General features: G+C 40.4%; 1 protein-coding gene across 2 annotated transcripts in view; it reads right to left on the bottom strand.

Annotated features, from left to right (window-relative positions):
* Positions 1-482: 482 nt before the first annotated feature.
* Positions 483-12,658, bottom strand: part of LOC131435388 (leucine-rich repeat transmembrane neuronal protein 1-like) — a 30,030-nt gene continuing 17,854 nt past the window's right edge. For both annotated transcript variants that reach the window (XM_058603212.1, XM_058603213.1), the window contains exon 2: positions 483-1,549. In XM_058603212.1, coding sequence (XP_058459195.1) covers positions 628-1,549 — 922 coding nt within the window. In that variant the 3' untranslated portion in view covers positions 483-627. The remainder of the gene's footprint in view (positions 1,550-12,658) is intronic.

Here is a 12,658-nt window from a genome sequence, read left to right as displayed (position 1 = left end):
GGAAGTCAAATCCAAATGAAGTTCAATAGTAGGCGATGGAACCATAAGACCTTTCATTTGAATTAAAATTTGTAAAAATCGGTTCAGGCATCTCTGAAAAAAAGTAAGTGTATATTTTTGTTACATACATGCACACACACACACTCTCTCTCTCTCTCTCTCTCTCTCTCTCTCACACACACACACACACACACACACACACACACACACACACACACACACACACACACACACACACACACACACACACACACACACACACACACATGAACGTGTAATGCTAAACAGTAAGGAGTCGTCGGTAAGGATGTACAGTAATGCAGTAATGACGAGCGTTTGAGCAGAAGTGTCATTACTTAGTAATGACACTTTTAATGATCGTGTAAGGGCCGCTATTACTGAACTCGCAGACCTTACACGATCATTAAAAGTGTCATTACTTTTTAGTAATGAAACTTTTAATGATCGTGTAAGGGCCGCTATACATGAACCACATTCAGTGGTAGTACCGTGCGTATATTTCTATCAATACTAAAATAAAATATTTTGGAATCAAAATGAACACTTCAAAATTTAAGAACCGAAACTTCCAGCTACGAAGCGATTGGGGCAGTTTACTTGGTACATTTATCTAATTAGGTGCATCTCCTTCAAATAGTCCTGATAGCCTGACTCGGTCTCATTTCCGTAACAGCAATTTTCGTGCCATTCCTCGTCTTCGTCACATTCAACTTGCAGATCGTTGAAGCCGTATCCTTTAAAATGAAAGCATGCGTGTAGAAATTCCCCTAACCACTTACAGTTCCATCTGTTCTGCTCGGCTTTGATGGCACATAGTTTTTCCATCTGGTTGCTGTTATAGTTTGTTATATACTTCAGCTGATTCGAAGACAAATCAAATGTTGTCAGTTCTGGCATGTACCAGTAGCCAATATCGATAGTCCTCAGTTTATTACCATTCAGATGCAGCGTGCGCAGCGATGGTAATCTCATAGGGAAGTTAATATGAATTTGTAGAATATTGTTACAGGACAGATCCAACTCTTCCAGCTTGTTCAAACCGTCAAATTGATCCATTACCAAGTACTCCAAGCCGGCACTGACAAATCCAATATGCTCCAGATCCCTTAGCTGGTTCAAATAAGGCGGAATCTCTTTCATGGTGACATTGCGAACTTCCAACCAAATCAGTCGATACTTTCTTTCCTCGGGATTGACAAAAATTTTCTTTGTCTGGCTGTCGTAGATGATCAGTACGGTGATAGACGGTTCTAAATGAACCCAGGGCACAAATCCACCCGAAATTTCCAACATTTTAGCGTCTGTCATGAGCTGAAACAACTGTGGTGACACTGTGAAAATATTACTATCCTCTAGTAAAACGTATTGTTGTTTGGCAAAGTTTGCATGCTCAATCGAAGTTCGATCGTCAATTTCTAGTTGACGGATACAACAGTCAAAATGGTATCGGTTATGTCGACATGGCAGCTCCCAGCACGTGATGTTCTTGCTCAATGTTCGTAGGATGATTGTCAAAACTAGAAAATAGCTGAATGAATAAAAAACGCAGACATTAAAATTGTATTTTTTTTTAATTTCCCAATTATCGAATAACAGTAAAGATGCTTATGATTCGATATTTTTCAACTGATTAGGACATCTATACTGCCCATACTTGCATATCAGTCCTATATGGAAAATCGGCATGTCGAGAAAAAGACGATTAAAATTTTATTTCCGATTTTTTTAATTTATTGTGCTACCTAATGTTAAATCATGGTATTATTACTTGAAATATCGGTAATACATACTATTTTTTTTTTCAAATAAAATTTTTATTAGGCTCATTTGCTTTAGCTTAACGTGGCCGATTGTCTTGTTGTTAGGGAGAGAGAAAGGGATGCCGTATTACGGGGCGGCATACTCCCCAGTTAGTAAGGGGACATAGGGAGGGTGGGACCTACACAGTATTGAATTGAAATTTGAATACATCATTGGTTTGTGGCATACATCTTTTAGACACATTTTGCGTTCGATGAATCTTCATGTTTTTCAGCTTGTAGCAATGAAGAGATTATTCTGGATTGGGATGCTTCGTTGGTGTGTTCTGACGTTGATGTGACGTTTTTGGGTAGCTTCCAGCAACTCAGTCAGTTCAAGGCAGGTGCATGCTCCGAAGCATCGTTTACACAGGCCATACTTCCAGCAACGTAAAGAAGAGTGCGGTAGAGCTGTAGACGAGAAAGAGATAGGGAGAGTACTAAATTTGAGCATTGATAGTTTTCAAGAAGTTATAGATGAGAGTCATATAAGGAAGATTTCGAGTTGCCAAGACGTCGCGGACTGGTACGAAGGGTGGTATACCTCGGGCCCGAAGGGAACCTATGAGTTGGGACCTGGCATCACAATACTCGACACATGTCCAAACAACATGTTCGATGTCATGATAACCCTCACCGCAAACGCAGACACCACTCTCAGCGAGCCCCACACGACGGAGATGCGCGCTGAACATGTAATGATTAGACATGAGCCTTGACATTACACGAATAAAGTCTCGGCTCACGTCTAACCCCCGGAACCAAGCTTTCGTCGATACCTGTGGGATTATTGACTGTAACCATCGTCCCAGAGTTCCACTATTCCATGTATTCTGCCAGCTAGCTAGAGTTTTCTGACGACAGCAACTGAAAAATTCATTGAAGCAGATTGGTCTTTCATAGATATCACCTTCTAGTGCGCCCACCTTGGCTAACGAGTCCGCCCTCTCATTGCCCCGTATGGAACAATGTGAGGGGACCCAAACCAAGGTAATCTGGTATGATTTTGCAGATAAAGCACTCAATTGTTCCCGTATTTTCCCCAGGAAATACGGTGAGTGCTTTCCAGGCTTCACTGAACGGAGAGCCTCAATGGAACTGAGACTGTCCGATACAATGAAGTAGTGATCTGTGGGCAGAGTGTCAATGATCTCAAGGGTATACTGAATTGCAGCTAGTTCTGCGACGTAAACTGAAGCTGGATCACTGAGTTTATAGGAAGCGGTGAAATTTACATTGAATATACCGAAGCCAGTGGACCCGTCTAGATATGATCCGTCAGTGTAAAACATTTTATTACAGTCGACTTCTTTAAATTTATTATTAAAAATTTTTGGGATCTCTTGAGGGCGTACAGGATTCGGGATTCCACGAATTTCTTCTTTCATGGATGTGTCGAAAAACACAGTAGAATTAGAAGTATCCACAAAATGAACACGATTGGGAACAAACGAAGAAGGATTTATATTCTGAGCCATGTAGTCAAAATACAAGAACATAAAACGGGTTTGTGAATTAAGCTCGACGAGCTTTTCAAAGTTTTCTATCACCATCGGATTCAAAATGTCGCATCGGATTAGCAGTCGATATGAGAGATCCCAGAACCTGTTTTTCAACGGTAAGACGCCCGCCAGCACTTTAACCCTTATGCACTCGAATGGGTACCCGGGTACCTTTTCGAATTTCAAAATAAGAAATTTCTGAGTTAGGTTTAAACTAAGATTCTGCAATTCGGTCAATTCCAAGAACTAGTTGGACCATAACTTCTCATGCTTTGACTTTTCATTTTACAGTAAGGGGGGTCGAATGGGGGGGCTCAAATTTTTTTTATTACGTAAACACCCGAATGGGTACCCGGGTACCCACAAATAAAAATGCTTGTAACTAAGGCAAATTCCATCCGATTTGAATTTTTTCAGTACGGGTAAATTCAGAAATTTATCCACTTTTCGATGGACGTGTATATTGCTGTAGTAGGTTCTTCTGGTTCCCGTTAATCCGGATTTCCGTAGAATGTTCCGACACTTGTGTTTTCCACCATAAATGTCATTTACTAATTTGAAACTTTTCCAAACCAGCTATTTGAGAAAGGCCGTACCAAAATGAACCTTTTGTAGAAAAATGACGTCATCTAAAGGGTAGTTGGCCTATTCTGGACTTACTCTCATAGAACGAAAAAAAGGAAATATAAATGAGAACGAAACTGTTTGGGAAGTAACTTCGTGATGTTTCGAAATGTTTGTTGCCAGAATTAAAAATTGTATAGCGTGCTCCTCGCAATAGGCCTGAAGTACATAATAATTTTCAAACTGAAGATAAGAAAGTGAAGTATATAAGGGAACATACATAAAGTACGTCACGCGTTTAGGGGGGAGAGGTTTCAAAAATACGTGACAATACATGGTGAAAAGATTGAGAAATGCTCGACAAAGGGGGAAAGGAGTGGTAGAAAAATTCAAAATTTTATGTTACGTACATAACGGATGCCCCCTGAAATATATAAACATAACAACTCAGCATAGCACTTGATTTCATATAGCAATTCTTAGATAAGATTACAAAAATACGTGAAATCCGTGTATAAATGCCTCGATGTCGGAACTCATTTAGGATATCCGGGTTCCTGGGAACCAGGAGCACCATGTCCATCTTTATGGGTACCAATCCCAAAGAGCTTAAGTTCCTGAATCCAACAGTGCTAAAATTACTTCAATCGGTTGAAAAATGCTCAACTTACAGCGATTTAAAAAAATGGGTACCCGGGTACCCATTCGGGTGGTTAAAGGTGTTTTTTTTTCGAGTGCACAACGGTTAAGACTCATCGTATGGGTTGATTGCATGCAACCCAAGGCAATACGTAAACAACGATACTGAATTCTTTCCAGTTTAATGAAATGAATATTCGTGCGGAGCGGAAACAGAAACATCCATATTCCATTACTGACAATATCGTCGTTTTGTACAACCTGATCAGGTCTCCTGGGTGAGAGCCCCACCAAGTTCCGGTTATTGTACGAAGGAAATTGATTCTCTGTAGGCATTTTCGTTTCAAATACCTAATGTGACATCCCCAGGTACCTTTGGAATCGAACCAGACCCCGAGATATTTAAATGTGAAAACCTGAGCTATGGTTTCACCCCCTAGTTGAAGCTGTAATTGCGCAGGTTCTCGCTTCCTTGAAAATACAACCAGCTCAGTTTTCTCCGTAGAGAACTCGATACCCATTTGAAAAGCCCATGTCGACAAGTTGTCGAGGGTATCTTGCAATGGTCCCTGGAGATCGGCAGCTTTGGGTCATATAATAGACACAACACTGTCGTCGGCAAGTTGTCTTAGCGTGCAAGATGTGTTGATACATTCATCAATGTTATTTACGTAAAAGTTGTATAAAAGGGGGCTTAAGCATTAGAGATGGTCGGGTATCGGGTATTTTACCCGAAACCCGACCCGTACCCGACGGGTTTTTGGTCGGGTACGGGTAAAAATTTTTATTTTCAATCGGGTACGGGTCGAGTACGGGTAAAAAATTTTACTGCTCACTCGGGTACGGGTCGGGTACGGGTAAAAAAATTTACCGCTCACTCGGGTACGGGTAAATTTTTTTTTCGGATCGATTACCCGACCATTTGTACTTCACAGAAATATGTTTACACGTTGACGAGATTTTTTCATTGCAAAACAGTTCTTTCGAAAAATAATCAATTTGAATCAAGGGGTTTTGACATTCGCGCCTAGGACCAGACCTGTCAACTGGCATATTTTTCCAGAAAAAAAACATTTTTTTCTTCATTTAAAAAAAAGATCATAGTTACGTGAAAAGTAATGTGAATATTTCCCGCCCTACTTTGTTTATAACATATTTAATAAGACACACTGCCTTAGCTCTATGATGTTGCGGTCGGAATCTACTTTTCACGTAGGTTTTAATGGACCACACAGAAAGAAATAATGAAATTTACACGACATGTAAATCAATAGTAACATGTAATAGACATGGGTTGAATCGAAATTTTGATTGAAAACTTTCATCGATGCAAAACTAAATCGGATTGCATTGAATTTTCAATCAATATAACCGCATCTTTCAATTAACGCTTAGTTTTCAATTAAATTATATTGAAACCTACAGAATTGTAAAGTAACTTTATGTTCAATTACCTGCTCCAAATATGTGCATGAAAATAGATGTAAATTCACAAAATATTTTTATCTGTGTACCATTTTAAAGCTGTTTAATGCACAATCCAGTAAAAATTATTTGATTCATACACAGATAAAAATATTTTGTGATTTTACATTTATTTTAATGCACATATTTGGAGCAGGCAATTGAATGGAAATTTACATTACAAAACGAAGCTGTTTGTAAATATACAGTCTTGTTCAATGAAAAACTAAATGATTTTTAATGTAATTTTACATCAATCATGGTTTTAAATCAGATTTTCGTTTCAATTGATGTCTATTTCATAGTACTATCGGTTTACATGTCGTGTAAGTTTCATCTTTTCTTTCTGTGTATACTGCCCATACTCGCATATCAGTCTCATATCGATTTTCGCCAATTTTGAGTTAGCTTGAGGAATGGAGTCTTTCCTCAATATACTATCAGAAATTGCAATGAAAGTTGAGGGTTTGTTCAGTAAAATATAAAAAAATATCAACTCATTTCTGTGTCCCATATGCTAAAGTACCCGCATATCAGTCCCATTCAGTGCAAAATTTCAATAATTTCATTTGTTGCAATATTGGAACAGCAAAGGTGTATTACGGATATTTCATGTATTAATACCAAGATTTAGCATTAGGGAGCAAAGCAAAGTCTTGGCATCACATTCCTTTCGTGGAATTTGGCCTTTCTGTTTCAACAGACTTCGCAGCCGATTCTTAGCGTACAGAATCATTGCATGGCTAGTACTATGAATCCTACTGACACTAAGAATCCTTCCAGGTCGGGGCTCGAAAAAAATTCGGAAATAAACTTTTGATAGTCTTTTTCTCAACATGCCGATTTCCCATATGGGACTGATATGCAAGTATGGGCAGTATATAAAATGTAGTGTAGTACTCATATCACATTCAGATACCAGAAAACTGTTATTTTAAATATTGGTTGGAGATTTTCAAAATTTTCATAAAAATCATTAGGATTCTTACCATAAAAACATGAACATTTAATTCAGAAAATCTGCATAGAAGTTCTTCTTATTCTGCACTTCTGGGTGGTGTCACCTCACTTGAAATGACACCGATTGATGGCGCAGCAAGTTGGGCTATATTGCTAGTTAATTTTCGTTTCTTTTCACTGAACTACAAGTGAAAATCTCGATGCGTGACAACGTGGAGTCGCAAAAGTAAGGGTGAAAATCTTTTCTCGCGAAATACTCAAATTTTCACCGTGTTCACTCGTTAAGGGTTCCACCGGTTCAATGGCTGTAAAAACCACCAGCTACCGATAACATCGTGGGTGTGGGTTTGTGAGGCTTACAAAACGGGCATAGTTGACAGATTAATTTAAATCAAAATCAATTTGCTTTGTAGTAAAAAATTGTAACCAAAAAAATTTCCTACGAATGATCAAACTACTTACACTTGAAGGACTCACTGTTCACCATGTTCAAAATTGAATTTTTCACACCGGGAATACACGTACATTGTTTGATTCTTTGGTCAATTCACGTAAACGAACTGATAACACACTATTCATTTTAGGGGATGTTCGCATAATATTCATTTTCGCCACGTATAATATTCAATTTGACATTTGGAACTATTTTACGTGATTTTTCAAGTGATTCGAATGTGAATTTTTATTTGTGTGTCAAGATAATGAGCACGCTTACTTGTGGTTCTAAAGAATTGGATCAAAAGTCGCACTGTTTCGTAAAAACCATACCTACCCAAAATTGAATACAACGGGTATTACGACATTTTGGGTAAATATGCTTCTAGAAAAATTTGAGTTGATATTACTCCCTTTTGTTGACATTTGTAAATAAGTATAAAGTACCAAAGACATTGAAAATCTACAGGGTCCGCCATCTAACATTTATTTTTGAACTAGCGGTTATTTCGACATTGGTAACCTCAATGTCACTTCTGATTTGACAGAAACTTAGTTGTATCCTTCCGCTGAACGAAAATGGTTGTGTATATGCTTGAGGACCGCGTGAAAATAGTGCAGTTTTACTTTCAAAATCATGGTAATGTTGCGGAATGTGTGCAAAAAAATCATCTTCTCGGATGAGGCACATTTTCATCTCGGCGGGTATGTTAATAAGCAAAATTGTCGCATCTGGGGACGGAAAATCCGCACGTCATCATGGAGAAGCCGATCTCAGAGAGTAACGGTTTGGTGCGGATTTTTGTCTGGCGGCATCATTGGGCCATTTTTCTTAGAAAATGAGGCAGGAGCCGCCGCCACGGTCAATGGCGAGTGGTACCCGTCATCATTAGCGATTGGTTCTTCCCGTTACTTGAAGAGGAAGACTTGGACACCTTTTGGTTCCAACAAGACGGCGCTCCGTGCCACACAGCCAACGCTACGATCGATCATCTGTGCACAGTCTTTGAAGATCGAATTATCAGTCGAAATTCGGATGTCGTTTGGCCGCCACGGAGCTGTGATTTGACACCGTTAGACTATTATCTTTGAGCGGCTGTCAAAGATAAGTGTTATGTGGACAAGCCAGAGACAATTCAAGCCTTGAAGGATAACATTCGTACATCCATAGCTGAAATAAAGCTGCATACAATCGAAAATGTATTAAAAAGCTGGACCGACCGTATGGCGTACTGCAAGGCCAGCCGAGGCAACCATTTGAATGAAATTATATTCCACAATTACCCGGAAGGATTGTACTTTAATATGAAAAAATAAATTTTGAATTCGGATGAACCGTTTGTTTTTTTTTTTGCATGTTTAAAAAAAAGTTACATTACATTATTCATGCTTCACAGTGTATTTATATGTTTAAAAGTAAACAAGCATTATAATGTATTTTTCTTACCAACTAGAGCCTGATACGGCTCTATATCTAAAACACTTTATTTTTTCCATACTGAATTTTGGTAAAATTTTTACTACTCATTCGGATCGGGTACAGGTACGGGTAATTTTTAATCGGGTACGGGTAAAATTTTTTTTTTTCGGGTACGGGTCGGGTACGGGTAATTTTTTTTTATTATTGATCGGGTACGGGTCGGGTACGGGTAATTTTTTCAATTTTTAATCGGGTACGGGTCGGGTACGGGTAAATTTTTTTGCTGATCACTCGGGTACGGGTCGGGTTCGGGTATAAGAATTTCTATACCCGACCATCTCTATTAAGCATGAGCCCTGAGGAAGACCCATGTAACTGAATCGCTTTGTCGTCAAATCACCATGCTCAAAATGCATGTGTTTCTCGGACAATAGATTATATAAAAAGTTGTTCAAAACTGGTGAAAGACCATGCTGATGCAACTTCTCAGATAGAACGTTAATGGAAACTGAATCGAATGCCCCCTTGATGTCGAGGAAAACTGATGCCATTTGTTCTTTACGAGCAAATGCCATTTGAATTTCTGTTGAGAGCAACGCTAGACAATCGTTCGTTCCTTTGCCCCTGCGGAACCCAAATTGTGTACCTGAAAGCAATCCATTTGTTTCGACCCAATTGTCTAGACGGAAGAGAATCATTTTCTCCAACAATTTCCGAATACAGGAAAGCATAGCAATCGGCCGATACGAATTGTGATCGGAGGCTGGTTTTCCAGGTTTTTGAATAGTAATAACTCTCACTTCTCTCCATTCGTGTGGGACAATATTACCCTCGAGGAACTTGTTGAATAAATTCAACAAGCGCCTTTTGGCAGAGTCGGGCAGATTTTTCAACAAGTTGAATTTAATTCTGTCTAACCCCGGGGCTCTATTGTTACACGACAAGAGCGCAAGTGAGAACTCTACCATCGAAAACGGTGTTTCGTTTGTATTCAATGTCGCGACGCGGGATATCTTCTGTTCCGGAACAGAATCAGGACATACTTCTTAGCGAAATCAAATATCCAGCGGTTAGAATATTCCTCGCTTTCGTTCGCGTGATTTCGATTGCGCATGCGACGGGCCGTATTCCAAAGAGTGCTCATTGCTGTTTCTCTCGTTAATCCGTCAACAAACCTTCGCCAGTAACCGCGTTTCTTAGCTTTAATCAGACTTTTCATTTGAAATTCTAACGCCGCGTATTTCCGATAATTATCTGGAGTTCCGTTCCTTCTAAACGAGATGAAGGCTGAAGCTTTTTTCGTTTTCAGCTCTGAGCACTCTTTATCCCACCATGGGTTGGGAGAACGCATACTAGTTTGCGCGCTGGGTACTCGTTTCGTCTGAGCTTGAACTGCGGTGTCAAGAATCAAGCCAGCCAAAAATGTATACTCTTCCTCCGGAGGAAGCTCCTGTGATGTTTCTAGTTTCTCAGATATCGAGCTCGCGTAACGTTTCCAATCAATGTTTCGTGTGAAATCGTACGAAACATTGATTGTTTCCGATGGTCTTCCACGGTTGGTGATAGAAACTATGATCGGCAAGTGATCGCTACCGTGAGGATCACAGATTACCTTCCACTTGCAATCTAACTGTAGCGAAGTCGAGCAAAGGGATAAATCCAGCGCACTTGGTTGTGCTGGCGGTCTAGGGTTCCGTGTCATTTCTCCCGTGTTTAGAATTGTCAAATTGAAGTTGTCACACAGATCTTGGATTAACGAAGATCGATTATCATCATATAAGCAGCCCCATCCTGTACCATGCGAGTTAAAGTCCCCTAAAACCAGCCGCGGTGAAGGAAGAAGTTCTATGATGTCTGCAAGCCGACGATGCCCTATCGAGACTCTGGGAGGAATGTAGATAGAAGCTATACATAGATCTTTGCCTTTAATATTAATTTGGCAAGCAACAACTTCAATTCCCGGTGTCGAGGGGAGGTTAATACGATAAAATGAATAGCACTTTTTAATCCCTAAAAGTACCCCTCCATAAGAGTCTTCTCGGTCCAGGCGGATTATGTTAAAATTATGGAAGTCGAGGTTGATGTTAGAAGTAAGCCAAGTTTCACTCAAGGAGAATACATCGCAATTATGAGTATGTATTAAGTGTTTGAAAGAATCAAGTTTTGGGATGATACTTCTGCAATTCCACTGAAGCACAATGATCATATCTTCGATTCTCAGTGGTAAATTATCCATCAAAAGATACGATCGCTGCAAGGAGAGGCCATTGTTCAGTCAACTGTTTTAAAAATGTCCTTACTGTTGGCAGTAGAGCAGTTAGGAAGCTTTTCAGAGGATCAGTAATATTGAAGGCTGTTAATATCCAGTCCACGATATCAGAAAATTTCAGCGTTTGTTGGATTTTCTGGTTGTGCTTTGGGGTCATTCGGGTTTTTTGATGCCCCAGGAAGTGCTGGGTACTCCTTATCATCCCTAAGTTTTTTGAACCCAGGAGGTGTTTGCTTCGGTTTTGAGTCAGCACTTTTTGTTTCCGTTTGGTTCTTTTGTGACGAAGAGGACAGTCTGAGGCCTTTACGAGGAAGCTTGGGAGAAGCCAGATTTTGTCTTTTCCTGCTTCCTTCAACCTGTGTGTAGGAAGGTCCTTCGCCTGGGTCGTCAGAGGTATCCTCTTCAACTGGCAAGATTGCAAACGGGTTCTCAGGGGTCGATGGAGTGGTTCTTTTTAAGATTTCCGTATAAGAACGTTTGGAACGTTCTTTCACGGATCGCTTCAATTTCTCCGCACGCTGTATGTACGTAGGGCACACCGAAAGATCATGAGGATTCTCCCCGCAGTAGCAACACTTTTCCACTGCTCTTCTGCAGAGATCGTCCTCATGGGCCTCTCCGCATTTGCCGCATCGCAGTTTGTTGCAACAATAGGTTGCCGTATGACCTAGCTGTTTGCAGCTTGTACAATGCATTACCCGCGGTACATACAGCCGAACAGGTAGACGAACTCCACTCACTACCAAATAATTTGGAAGTGCAGATCCGGCAAAAGTCACGCGAAATGAGTCCGATTGGTAAAATTTACCATCTATCGATTTGGAGTGCAATTGCTTGCACTCCAAAATTTTCACTGGTTGAAGGTCGGGGTTTTTGAAACGGCCTACCCCGTCCTTCATCAGATCTTCGATTGTCAGACTTTCGTCACGGACCACACCGTCGATCTCCACCTCATGAGACGGGACGTACACGCGGTACTCCTTCGTGAACAACTCGCTGGTAGCAATCTCGTTTGCTTGCTTCAGGTCGGACACAACAACGCGTAACTTGTTTGGCGAAACCTTATCTATTGTTTTTATTGCCGAGTAATGTTTTTCCAGGTCCCGAGCAATATTTAAAACTCTGAGAGACTTTAATTTGGGCCGGAAGTATACCACCCACGAACCCCCCGAGCCATCGTCTTGGTAAACTTTTTGGCGAGCAGGCAATATCTTAGAGGGAGATGGAGGCATCGGAGAGGGAGATGGCATCGGAGAGGGAGATGGTATCGGAGGGGGAGATGGTATCGGAGGGGGAGATGGTATAGGAGGGGTAGATGGCATCTCGGAAGCAAACTCAGCCTCTAAATGTTCTTCGTTCATTCGTTCAGCTTCGCCCTCCTCCGAGACACCCCCACTGTCATCAATATTCATATTTAAAGTGCGGGAGTAAAGAAGTCTCCCGCACTTGAAATGAGAAAGAAAGAAATAAAATGAAAGGAAAATATATGAATAGTAAAAGTTGAAGGAAAAAGTTTGAGAAAATACTTAACAGTATGTCACGGTAAGCTGTTAGCAGGCATGGCAAAAACACGGATCCGTTCTGC

This window comes from Malaya genurostris, chromosome 3, assembly GCF_030247185.1.
Source record: "Malaya genurostris strain Urasoe2022 chromosome 3, Malgen_1.1, whole genome shotgun sequence".
NCBI classification, from domain to species: Eukaryota; Metazoa; Arthropoda; class Insecta; order Diptera; family Culicidae; genus Malaya; species Malaya genurostris.
The sequence above is the reverse complement of the archived record's forward strand: the minus strand, read 5'-3'. Positions and strand labels throughout refer to the sequence as shown.